Source organism: Zeugodacus cucurbitae, chromosome 2 (genome assembly GCF_028554725.1).
Source record: "Zeugodacus cucurbitae isolate PBARC_wt_2022May chromosome 2, idZeuCucr1.2, whole genome shotgun sequence".
Classification (NCBI taxonomy): domain Eukaryota; kingdom Metazoa; phylum Arthropoda; class Insecta; order Diptera; family Tephritidae; genus Zeugodacus; species Zeugodacus cucurbitae.
The window spans coordinates 68,609,132-68,621,669 of NC_071667.1; the positions used below are offsets into that span (position 1 = coordinate 68,609,132).

At 30.7% G+C, this 12,538-nt stretch overlaps 2 protein-coding genes across 2 annotated transcripts; both read right to left on the bottom strand.

Annotated features, from left to right (window-relative positions):
* Nucleotides 1-5,093: 5,093 nt before the first annotated feature.
* On the bottom strand, nt 5,094-7,422 carry LOC105211861 (alcohol dehydrogenase 1). The gene is made up of 3 exons (XM_054235909.1): nt 6,530-7,422; nt 5,587-5,988; nt 5,094-5,489 (listed from the first exon to the last, which is right to left on the bottom strand). The coding sequence occupies exons 1-3, from the start codon at nt 6,620-6,622 to the stop codon at nt 5,211-5,213; spliced, it is 774 nt and encodes a 257-aa protein (XP_054091884.1). The 5' UTR covers nt 6,623-7,422; the 3' UTR covers nt 5,094-5,210.
* Nucleotides 7,423-10,347: 2,925 nt separating this feature from the next.
* LOC105211860 (alcohol dehydrogenase) lies at nt 10,348-11,553 on the bottom strand. Its single transcript, XM_054235732.1, has 3 exons — nt 11,365-11,553; nt 10,844-11,245; nt 10,348-10,775 (listed from the first exon to the last, which is right to left on the bottom strand). Exons 1-3 carry the CDS (start codon nt 11,455-11,457, stop codon nt 10,497-10,499), a joined length of 774 nt encoding a protein of 257 aa, XP_054091707.1. The 5' UTR covers nt 11,458-11,553; the 3' UTR covers nt 10,348-10,496.
* Nucleotides 11,554-12,538: the final 985 nt, after the last annotated feature.

Below are 12,538 nucleotides of genomic sequence, written 5' to 3' on the forward strand. Positions count from 1 at the left end.
CTTGGTGACACAAACAACCGATAGGTGAACAAAACTATTATACTCTGTGCAATAGGTTGCGAGAGTATAAAAATTAAAACATGTGGCAATCATTAAAAACTAATCAGACAAATCTTTAACACAAAAATTTAGTTTATATTAAAAAAAATTTTACATATATTGTAATAATTAATTTATGATGTAAAAAATTTAATTTACCGCAATCTGGTTTCGATTTCTTTGACTTATTTAATCACTTTTTTATGCTCTCGCAACTTTTGCAAAGAGAGTATAATAATTTTCTCCACCTAAGGGTTGATATTTCTTGGAAGAAGGTTAAGTTCAAAGATGGGCGAAATCGGACCACTGCCCATAAAATGGCGATAACCGAAAACCTATGGAGAAAATGATTATGAAACTGAAGTTTGGTACAAAGGATCGCACTAGGATGGGCATATTTGTAGGTCATTTTTTTTGGAAAATGGGCGTGATCCCGTCTCCTACTAAGTTTTTTGAAAATATATCGTAAATGGAGTAAGTCGGATTATAACCTGAACTGAAAATTGGAATACAAAATTTTAAATAGGCGTGGCTCCGCCCACTTATGGGTCAAAAGCCATATCTCCGAAACTACTCGACCAATCTCAATAAATATGATATGATTCAATGATATGTTATGAAATCGGCCAAACCGGTTCACAATCACGCCTACTTGCATATACCAGAACTGTGAAGTCAATCTGAATCGTTTACTTTACAAAATAAAGTAAGCATTAGTGAATATATCGGAACAGAACTTTGCATAAATACAGCATTTATAGTCGGCCTTCTGAAAATCACCGAAATGGAACCATAAGTATTTAAGGCGCCGTATATCGCACATCAGGTCCTCAGAGCTTGGAATAAATGTTTAATTCCGAAAATATATAATAAAATATAGTCTCTCAGATATTTTGAAGAAATTCATTAATACAATAAAATAAATAAATTGCGAGAGTATAACTCACCTCTTCCTTACTTGTAAATTAATATGTTTTTGAACGTTTTTTCTTTAAAAATTAGGTAAAATTTTCAATTATTTGAAACTTAACAGATTCGAAGTGCAGTCCTATTTTCATTGCTTTAATTATTCTTTATCTCAAATTCAGTATAATTTATAAGCATATCTCAAAAATCAAAAATTTCAAAAAATCAAAGAAAATTATGACGAGTAACATTTTAGAATATAGTACATGTTTGCTATTACTTGTGATTTATGGCAATTGACCAAATGAAATGAAAATGCGAAATTAATTTCTGGTTGACTGGCAGAAATGTATATACAGAAGTACATTAATTTATATTTTCATTGTGATGTAGCGCCAAATATCACTTGATATTTTCAAATTTATTTATTTGAAATTTGTATTCTACTTATTTCAATATGTACCATAAATATATACTTGTGCTTTGATTTAAGAATTCCATTAATTGCACTTTACTTAGTATTTATACAAGAATTGTAATTATATATTAATATTTTATTACTTTATATGTAACTCTATATTGCTAGTATATTGCGCAAACCATATTTAAAGTTACTTGACAAGCTCTGAAGGAGATGCAAACTCTATAGCCTCACCTATATATTTGGCGTCGAAACCGCTTTAAGCGATTATAGTCTCACCTAACTATTTAAAAAATCGTATGATTAGTTGTATGAATGCTTAACGGCCACTTGCTCTAATTTCGCTAAAGTTTAGTAAAATTTCTAACTTTCTAATTTAATATTAATTATTAATATAATAATAATAATAATATTTAAAATGTTCATTGCACATTAAAATAAAGACAAGAACTCTTATCTCTCCGCTAATATAAGATTGACATAAATCAAATGCTTATAGATAGTGTTCAATATATTCTCGCTGCCTTTAATTTTTTTTTTGGAAATTTGACAAAACAACTTAGCGCGACTTAAAATATTTGTACTCTGAAGCTTTAAAGAGAATTATTCTTCAAATAAATTCTAAATGGTTAATAATTCAAATTCAAATGCAAAATAATTATGGAGTTACAGGAGAAATAGTGAGCAAGCGTCCAGCGTCGAGTATACCTATACTTATACATATACGAAAACTTTGACGCGCGATTTCTCGGTGTTTAATTTTTACCTTTTTTTCTCATTGGTTCGAAAGATAGAAAAAATATTAAACGTCTTATCGGAACGAGACAAAATTTATTGCATACGGTATTAAATTCTCTTCCAGTTGAACCTAAAAAGTCTTAGGAAAGTTATGATTAACCCACTTTTTATTTTTTTTAATTTAAAGTAAAGAAATGTTTTTTTTTTTAATTTTCGAAAAGTTTTTGAATTTCTGTTTGATTTTATGGGTTTACCCAAAAGCTATACTATTAAAAATTGAAAATGTTTTGGGTTTTTTTGTTTCAGATGGAAATTGCGACCTGCATCTTTCCCGCCGCATGACGCATACACATTCGAGTACGAGTCGTATATTTGACATATGACATATATTTTAAAGAAAAAAAATTTAAGAAGACTGTTGAAATATATAACAATAAATCCTGAAAGTTTCGTTTCAATCGAATATTTCTTTCCTTCCTAAAAGAGTCACCGGAAAATCGATTTTTAGAAGCTTCTAAAGCAAGCTCTCCCCTTAAATAAACAAGGAACCTTCTCTCCCAAAAGACATATATTAAAAACATTTTGAATACAAACCTATTTATGAGAGCTTTAAAGTTAAATTATGCAACTTAAGCAAAACAAATGTTTTTACTTATAATAGTTCTTACCAAGCAAGTGTTGAGTATGAGATGTAACAAAGTAATAAATAATTTACTCAATTTATTGCAATGAATTTCTGAAAATTTTCAGGTAATTCGTTCATTTATTTTTTTCTTTTAATTGGTAGCGAATTTATTTTGTTTTCGATTTTCCAATTATAACCCAATCCAATGTTTATAAAGAAATTTTCATTAAATACAGTTTAATAATTTATTTGCTAATAAAAAGGGTATTTTTAAACATATTAATAGCAGTTATACATTTGCTTCTACATATTTGTATATTTATTTGTGGATATTATGCAATTTTGTTGAAAGCGCCTGCCAGCCAGTCAAGAGGCGTGTCCATTTGCTCGAAAATTATAAATTATGCGTTTGTATATTTAGAAAATAATATGATCTCAAATACGCGTTTAAATTAGAAACATTTTTATTTGACATTTGCATTAAATATTCTTTTGTGTGTATATATCATATTTGTATATTTGCGCACCGCACAATTTGTGAATCAAAAATAAAAACATAAATATTTCTTTTCAAAGGAGCTTTAATCTCTAAATTTTCATAGATGAAAAGTTATTATTATTTTTTCAACAGGGTTGACTTGTTTCCATGAATTTAATTTTTTTTTTAGTTTTTTTTTAGTATTATAGAAATTTCTTATAAAAATATTAGTTGTAAATTTGTATTAACTTAATCATAAAAAAACAAAATAATTAATTAAATGTCAAAAATTATTAATTAAATTTTTTTATTAGTATACCATATATTCTATAAGGAATAAGTCTAATTTATGTTTATATGTCAATTGAATATATGTTATACATATCTTATTCTAATCATATATAAGTTAATGTTGGTGCAACAATTTATGTAATTTGCATCCAATTTAATTCATGTGGTTTTTGAGGGCTATTATTTTACTACTTTGTAGTAGTCACTTGAAAACCACAAAATTCAATATGTGTATAGTTTTAAGCACAGGGTGTTTTTTTTTATATTAACTAAAATTTGTTTAATATCACTTTACTATTTATTTTTTAAATTTTAATTAATTTACCTAATATTTTTGTTTGAAATATTTATTTGTCTGAAAGAGTTATTTGGGAAAAAATTTACGATTGGATATTACAAAATTTTGAACACATTTTTCATTTAAACTACAAAATTAATATATATCTAAAAATAAATATTTTAAATCAGCGAGTAATTTAATTATATTGAATTTAATGTACAAATTTATCTGGCAACGCCAACAATTTAGTTGCAAGCCGCATTCGATTAAGGTCTTAAAATGTTTGATCCAAGAACTTATGAATATCAGAATCAACATTTGAATTCTTTACTGTACCAGTTAATATGCATAATTTTATATAGATTTATACTCTATACTACAATAACTTCAAAACACTGTTTAAAATTTTTCCAGAATATTTTTTTCAGAGGCCGTTATTTCTTATCGCATTTTTGAATGATATTTCCAAATCCAATTCGATTTACTAACCATATATTCGTCCATATCTATTGTAGTATCTTTGATTTCCATTTAGAGCTATATCTCGAAAATCTATCACGGTTTCAAAGTTAGGATAAAATTGAGTTGAAATTTCAAAGCAATTGTATAAGATGTTTGGATTCTATTGATAACTTAAAACAAGGATAAATCGATTAAAAATTCGCTGAAAATTTTGTTTTTATGAATGAAAACTTAATGGATCTTAAAAACATATATATTGGACCCATAGGTGCTCGCTACTTATTAAGGCGAAGGAAAAACAAGAAAAATAAAAATGACGTTTTCTAAAAATATAAAAAATAATGGAAACCCTAAACTCTTTATGTTTTCTGTTTTTATTGCTTCTACACAAAAAACAAAAATGCCTCACGAGACACACTCTGTCTAATCTAAAAAACAAGAATATATGTATATGAATTTGAATTGCTTTTATTTATACATACATATATACAAGAGGGAGGGAAAGTGTGACACAATAATATATTGTTCAATATTATTGTCTAAAAATAAACAGTTATTTATAAATACCGGCGACGAATGCCGGCGAGTGTGTTAGCGGGTGGTGAATGGCAGTGGTTCGATTTCAATATTGTCAGCGCTGATTTTGAATAATTTCAAAATAGTTCTCGTAACGGAATAATTATGAAAAATTAAAAAAAAAATGAATTTTACTTGTTTTTAAAAACATAACAAATTTGACGACATTTGTTCTTAGATATGGGCCAGTTCCCTTCATTGATATATTTATTTTATATTATTCATAGAAAAATAAACACAATTTTATTCTTTATGTTTTTTTTTTTATAAAAATAATTTATTATATTTCAATGGTTTCTCTAAAATAAATACAACTAAAATTCTATAACACATTTTCTTTCTAACTAATTTTTGTAGTAAAAAGCGCATTAATTATAACTAATATATAAAGTCTCTAAAAAGTTGGTTCCCAATAGACGCTTGGCTTCACTTTGGTCAATGTGCCTTGGTTGCTGATATAGATGGCACCATTGTCCATCAACTCGACAACTTGAGCCAAGTGAGCGCCACAGACTTCGGGTTTCTGAGTCTTAGATGAGTTCAGTTTCTCACCAATCTCCTTGGAATATTCAAAAGTATATTTGCTGCCAATGTTGTTCTTCAATGGGGTCTCAGTCAAACCGGGACAGAATGTAACTACAGCAATGCCGGTGTGTTCATAATAATGGGGATCCTGAAAAGAATTTAAGGTAAAATAAGTTAGTAAAATAATTAAGGACTTGTAAGAACATATATATATTCGGAGAGTTTTATTTTATTGTCGTACTCACCCCAAGTGAACGTGAGAAGCCCATAACACCGAACTTCGAACCACAGTAGACAGCTGCAGGTGGACAGGGTTCCAGACCCAATACGGAAGCAATGTTGACAATCACACCACCACGTCCCTTCTTACTCTTGTCCATGAGTGGAATAGCCTCGAGTGTGGTATTGATGAGACCAATCAAGTTGATGTTCATAGTCAACTCAACATTGGGATCGGTCAGAATACCGGCGCCATTGACCAAAGCATCGATATGTCCTGCTTTGGAGATGACATCGGCTAGGGATTGCTTAATGCTATCCTTGCTGGTGATATCGAATTTGGTGTAGTACACTTTGGTCTTGGGATTGATTTCCTGCAAGGCCTTCACAGCTTCGGGTTTGTCCAACACATCGAAAACGAAGAAGGACTATGGAAATGAAATTATTATTAATTTTTAATTTGATTTATTAATTTATTTGTTTACTAAATTTTATAAATTTTAATTTAAATTTTTTTAATTTTATCAAAGCTTAAATTTGAAAAAAAAATATCTATAATTTTATATCATCAGATATTTTATCAATTTTATTTTTATACACTACTTGTTTACACTACTAAAAATATTTGAAAAAAAATTGTAATTATTATTTAATTTTTTTTGGGATTTTTTTTTTATAAATTATTTCAATAAAATTTTATTTACTTTTTTTTTGAAATCCTTTTAAAAAAATTTTATCTTTTACTTTCAAAAAAAAAAATCTTTTAAAGAAATATTTTTGGAATTAATGTTTTTTTTAATAAAATATTAATGTAATATTTTTTTTAATCTATTTTTATCTTAAAATTATTTTCATTATTAAATTTTTTTTTCACTATTAAAAATTTATTTTTTTTGAAATAGAATTATTTCAATAGTTATCTTTTTCAATTATTTTCTTTAATTTATTTTTTCTATTTTTTGATCTTACCGCCAAATCTCTGGTCATCAACACTTTGCAAGCTTCATAACCGATGAAGCCCAAGCCACCAACGAACACAACATTTTTACCCGCCAAACTCATATTTACTGAAACTTTTTTTGTTTTCAAGGAAAAACACCGAAAATTTGTATGAAACTCTTGCCTGCAACTGTTTGCCCAGCGACTGTGATGAGACTGAGCACTTTGCCGGCTTTTTATATCCGATTCCTGGTGGCGCGCGTAGGGGCTCGCTCGCGCATGTCACTAAGCTTTTGCTGCGAAAACGGTGGCGGGGTGGAGGCCAATTAAACGACACATTAACACAGCTTTTGGTGCGTCAGATTGTCCCACACACTGATGCTGAGGAAAATGTTTGCCTTAAAATAAGTTATGCATACTTTGCTACAACAAAATGTAGTGAATGTAAATAAATAAATAAATTTGTATGTTTCTACATACAAACACCCTCACATATGCATATGCGTGTATAAATCAAGAAATTGTCGAGTCATGCGAAAATTTGGCACTTGAGACTTTTGATGTTTCTTGACGGCTCATACATCCACACAAATCCGGAGAATGTTTGTTGTACTGTGATTTTTTATTTAAATTTCCATTTAACACACTTTTCAATACAGATCACTTGTTAAACACTTTCGGATTTGCGCTAATGCCGATATTTTTGGCTTGAGTTGCCGGCGTTTTGCTGGTTTTTTTTGCGTGTTATTGCTAATCACTTTTGATATTTACTAATCACAGTCTCTCGCCGAAATTATGTAAACAAATGCGGCAAAGTTTATTTTATTTCTCTTTTTAATTAAATAATTGAACAGAATTAGATTGATGCACCTTCTTGCGCCTCAAAAGACACTTAGTGATTTTCTCGTAACGGTTCTTAATGCACTAAACTGAAATACAGATTTTACAAATATACCTGTTTCAGGCAAAGATATATCGAAGATCGATATACATTATGCTGTGGAGACTAATGCTATATGTGCATTATAACCTAAATAACTTAGTTTTCTTCATTAACCAAATCATTCATTTAGAACTATTTTTTGACTGCAGTTTAGAGCCTTACAGCTGCTGATATTTTGAAGATACATTTTTTTTGTATATCAAAGATGTTTTAAATGCGAGTATTTTTTCAACTTTTAATCAACTCGGCAACACGGACTTGTTAGTATGAGATTGATGTGCAGTCTGTAAAATCACCGATCACTGATCGGTCTTTTCAATTGTAATGCTTGTTTTCAGGAACAACAACGGAACATGCGATCTTCAATATTCATATATGTCATTAAATGAATACTCAATCGTGTATTACAATTGTCGAATACTAATCTAAATTGTAAGTACGTAAATTGATTTAAAATTAGTACTTGTTTCCAGTTGTTTTATTAAGTGATAATGTAATTATAAATTATATAGAATTGGCAACAAATAATTGCCGTTATTAAGTTGTCTGATAAGTAAATAGATTAATAATTGCTTATTCAAATGTTTTAGTTTATTTAAATAGATGATTGCTGTTTTGTTTTTGTTGCACTTAATGCATTTCTCAATTATCTCTTGCAGAAATAAAAATGAATAGGCGCTTACTGAGTATACGCTCCCAGCAGCTGCCGCTCATTAGTTGTTATTGAGTAAGTATATGGACATGGAAATAAGGCAGCTTGAGCATTTCTATTAGAAAAGTCGGTTACGTAAGTTGAACTAAGCACATTTAACAATGTTGTTGTAAATATTTCGAAAAACAAAAAACATTAAAAGCTTATCGGCAAAGAGAAATTCAAACGGCTACTAATCGGCACCTCCAGGAGCTTATATTGCCGCGTAGAATTTGTAAACAAATCCGGTTGTTTTCTATTTTATAAATAGTTTACTTACAACACTTTGAACATCTGTGTGATTATATCAATTTTTGTTTCTAGTGCTGACAGCAACAAAGTCATGACCGAAATGTATTATAGATTAAGGGGTTATACATATACATATGTACAGTTAGGAGGTCGTAAAAAGGCATTTTTCAAGATTTTTTTCTGAGCAAACTATTTGGTTTATTGATTTGAAACTTGGCAGGTATATTATGACAACCTTAAACTATATTCACATATTTTTTATTGCCAAAAATAATTATCGGGAACGTTGATATTGCCAACTTTGCAGAGGTCCGCAAAAAAAAGGCCTCTTGCTGTGAGCACGATATCTCTGGACTGGAAATGCAAAATTCAAATAAATTTCATTAATATAATAAATAATCTAGTGATTGATCGAAGGAAATATCAAAAAAAAAACGTTGACAAAATGGCGGCTACTCAAAGCAAAAGGTTCGATTTTCGACCAAAATTCGGGTCTTTAAATGTTTATAAAAATAAAAAATTTTCATCGGATGGGGAAATCCTTCGATTAATTACTAAAATATATAGTTTAGTAGCTTGTGTTAATTTCAGAGCGATCGATTCAGCGTTTTCTGAGAAATCTTGCTCACCGACTTCTGAAAACTCCGTTTCGAGAAAAACGAGTTTAAAGTTTTGAAAGCACTTTACATGTACTTTATACTCAGATATATACATATGTATATATTAAAAAAAAACGCAAAAAAGAAACTACTCGATCAAATTTTTCCAAGTTGACATAATATTTTCAACAAATCAAAAAGATCGTAGGTCATTGCATAGTAAATATATTCAAGAATACTCAGTTTGAAATTTGAAATCAATTCGTCAATTTCTCGTTGAGTTATGATGCCAGCAATTTTGAGAAATGTCTTTTTTTTTTTAGAAACAGGTTTAATGTTTCGACTATAGCGACTTATACCTACGAGCGGTCGCTGCCATTCAAAAACTATTCATGCTACGACCCTATCCCTTTCACAGGATATTTTTGAAAGTATAAGCTATCGAATAAGCAAAAAATAAAAATTTAGATTTTTTAAAATATCACACTGGTATAGCCCCTTAACTATTTCTCAGTATACCTAGAGACTTTTAATAAACCATAGATAATTCCAGAACTAATAATAATGCTGTATGAATAACTTATTTTTTTTATTGAATTAGTTCATTCAAAACACAAGGAGAATACGATTAGCGTACGGTTTTTTTCATTTTCATACTGTGCGTATTGTTTTTCTTTCATTATATTGCGATTTTGCCTCTAAAGAATTCGTAGGTGCCGTTTTTGTAGAGAATAAGTTATTTGTACAGATTTCTTAAAGCCAATTTTAGCAACCTTAGAAGACCTCAACACAATTGGAAGATCCCATACTGTCTAAGAAAAATAAAACGATTTTTTATAACAATTTGACTTTTCGGATTTTTAAAATATATAACTCACATATAAAGCAAATCAGTCCAGAAATACGAATTTTCCTAAAAACTTGACACCAGCACCATCTGGTGAGTTTAAGCTCTACTACACCACATTTCTTTCGATACTTAGTTAACTGTATTTCAATTTTATAGTCATTAAAATCTCTAAATGAAAGAAATATATTTTTTAAACTTATTTTGTAGACTCGTATGCTGGGTATTCCAATTTTATTATCATTCTGTCTTTAAGAGTAGTATATATTATTCTATACTTTTTTAAATTTTACTAGACTAGTGAGTATTTAAAAATAATATTAATTAATTGGTGTGTCCATTTCAATGTCAATATGTGTAAATACGCTTATGTAAAGAATGCAACCTACCACCATATACATCGAGGAATGTAAACAAGTCAGCACCTACAATGTAAATTATTATTCATATTATTTCCACATCGCTACAAACCAACTAAGGCACTACAACAACAAAAATAGAATAATTCAAATCACGTTTTAATGCAAAATAAATGAACATTTATTTAATTCAGACTTTTAACTTATAAACTAAATAACATATATATTTACACATACATACGTCTGTGTATATTTACATGTACTATATACAACTCTACAAAATATCTCAGAAATGCACTAGAAAGTCTAGAAAGTGGGTTGCCAGTATACAGTGGGTGTGACCTTGGACAAAGTGCCTTGGTTGCTGATGTAGATGCCACCGTTCTCGCCTGTCTCACACACAGTAGCCAAATGTGCGCCACAAGCTTCGGGTTTCTGAGTCTTGGTGTTGTTCAATTTCTGGCCAATCTCCTTGGAGTACTCGAAAGTATATTTAGTGGCAATGTTGTTCTTCAATGGGGTCTCAGTCAAACCGGGACAGAAAGTGGCCACAGCAATGCCGGTGTGGTTGTAGTAGTAGGGATCCTGTTGAGAAATTGAATAGCGATTAGTTAAACAAATAAAATGAAGTCAGCTATGTGCCTGTGACTTACGGAGATGGAACGCGAGAAGCCCATAACACCGAATTTCGAGGCGCAGTAGACCGCGGTTGGTGGTGCGGGCTCCAAACCCAATACGGAGGCAATGTTAACAATCAGACCACCGCGTCCGTTCTTGTTCTTGTCCATGAGTGGAATGGCCTCGAGTGTGGTATTGATGAGACCAATCAAGTTGATGTTCATGGTCAAATCAACATTGGGATCGGCGAGTACACCGGCGCCATTAACCAACACATCAATGTATTGCACTTTGGCGATAACATCGTCGAGCGCTTGCTTAATGGCCGCCTTGTTGGTGATGTCGAATTTGGTGTAGTACACTTTGGACTTGGGATTGATGGCTTGTAGGGCCTTGATGTTCTCAGCATTTTCCAAAACATCGAACACGAAGAAAGACTGTGGAGTTTAAGTAAATGTTTTTTTTTATTATTATTATTTAAATTTTACAATTCTTTTCGTATGACAATAACAAATCTTTCTTTAGAAAAACACACAAAAACTTTCATTCAACTCACCGCCACATTCTTGGTCATTATCTGTTTGCAGGCCTCGTAGCCGATGAAGCCCAAACCGCCGACGAAAACAACATTCTTACCGCTCAAACCCATTTTTACTTAAGTCAGTCTTTTTTCACTTGATGCTACACTGGCGCTTTACTTGTGCTGTTCTGTGCTGAGACACTTTGCAACTAATGCCATTTCGAAGCGAAAGTTGCGCTTTTATAGTGCGGGAGCCGAAAGCCGAAGCGCCCTATCACTGATGCTGACATTTAAATTGTAAATTATCAACTTACATAAATATGTCTTGAATATTCTCAGCTGATATGAATATAAAATACGATTCTCGTCAAATCATCCAATCGCCAATATGAACACATTGTGTTGCTATACATTTGTACATACATATTGAGTACTGCTAGCGATTACGATAGGCGAATGACATGTTAGCCAGACAGACAGACCTTCCGAGTAGGTGTGTTAGAGTGAGTGGCGCAGAGTGTGTGTCGCTCCGCACTGCATTTATGCAAAGCAAAACATTGAAAAATAATCAACAAAAAATTCTCCGATCTCTGCAATATAACTTAGTCATGCTGCTAAGTGATAAGCGTAATCGTATTCTTCGCACGCTAAGCGTGGCTTGTCGGAATATTGTCACGCATACGTCAGAGGTAGTCACGCGTAGAGGGCAAAAAGCGTTTACAATAAAAACAAACCAGAATTTTGAATTTTTCACTTGTCATCGCATATTCATTTCAGAAATAGCTTAATTATTTTAAATTTTGTTTTCATTTTCGTATATTTAATTTTTATATTTTATGAATTTTGCTTTCTTGTATTCTCCAGAATTTTGTTTAGTGGGTCTATTAGCAGCTTCGGCCGACAGGTGGCTCTCTAATAACTTTTGTTATCGCGTTTGGGTTTTTTGTATGATTTTTATTGTTGTTTTTAATAAGTATTTTCAAATCGCTAATATGTTTTCACATTCGACCGGCTAATCTCCCAAACAATTATATACATTCTTGATAATATTCCTTCAAACGCCAGTTATAGCAATTGCTGTTGCTTGTAAACGTATATTTGTAAATCTATATAGTTCATTAGGGCTATTTAAAAGTACTTAATTGTCGCTTAATCTTGCTTACATTAGCAGTTTTAAACGATTTAATATATTTTATAAATATGTGCCTAA

Excerpts from the sequence above, each read along its gene's own strand:
- LOC105211860 (XM_054235732.1), bottom strand. The coding sequence starts at position 11,457 with ATGGGTTTGAGCGGTAAGAATGTTGTTTTCGTCGGCGGTTTGGGCTTC. Across the intron at positions 11,246-11,364 it reads TAATGACCAAGAATGTGGCG|TCTTTCTTCGTGTTCGATGT; the intron begins GTGAGTTGAATG and ends TAAACTCCACAG. Across the intron at positions 10,776-10,843 it reads GCTTCTCGCGTTCCATCTCC|GATCCCTACTACTACAACCA; the intron begins GTAAGTCACAGG and ends ATTTCTCAACAG.
- LOC105211861 (XM_054235909.1), bottom strand. The coding sequence starts at position 6,622 with ATGAGTTTGGCGGGTAAAAATGTTGTGTTCGTTGGTGGCTTGGGCTTC. Across the intron at positions 5,989-6,529 it reads TGATGACCAGAGATTTGGCG|TCCTTCTTCGTTTTCGATGT; the intron begins GTAAGATCAAAA and ends TCATTTCCATAG. Across the intron at positions 5,490-5,586 it reads GCTTCTCACGTTCACTTGGG|GATCCCCATTATTATGAACA; the intron begins GTGAGTACGACA and ends AATTCTTTTCAG.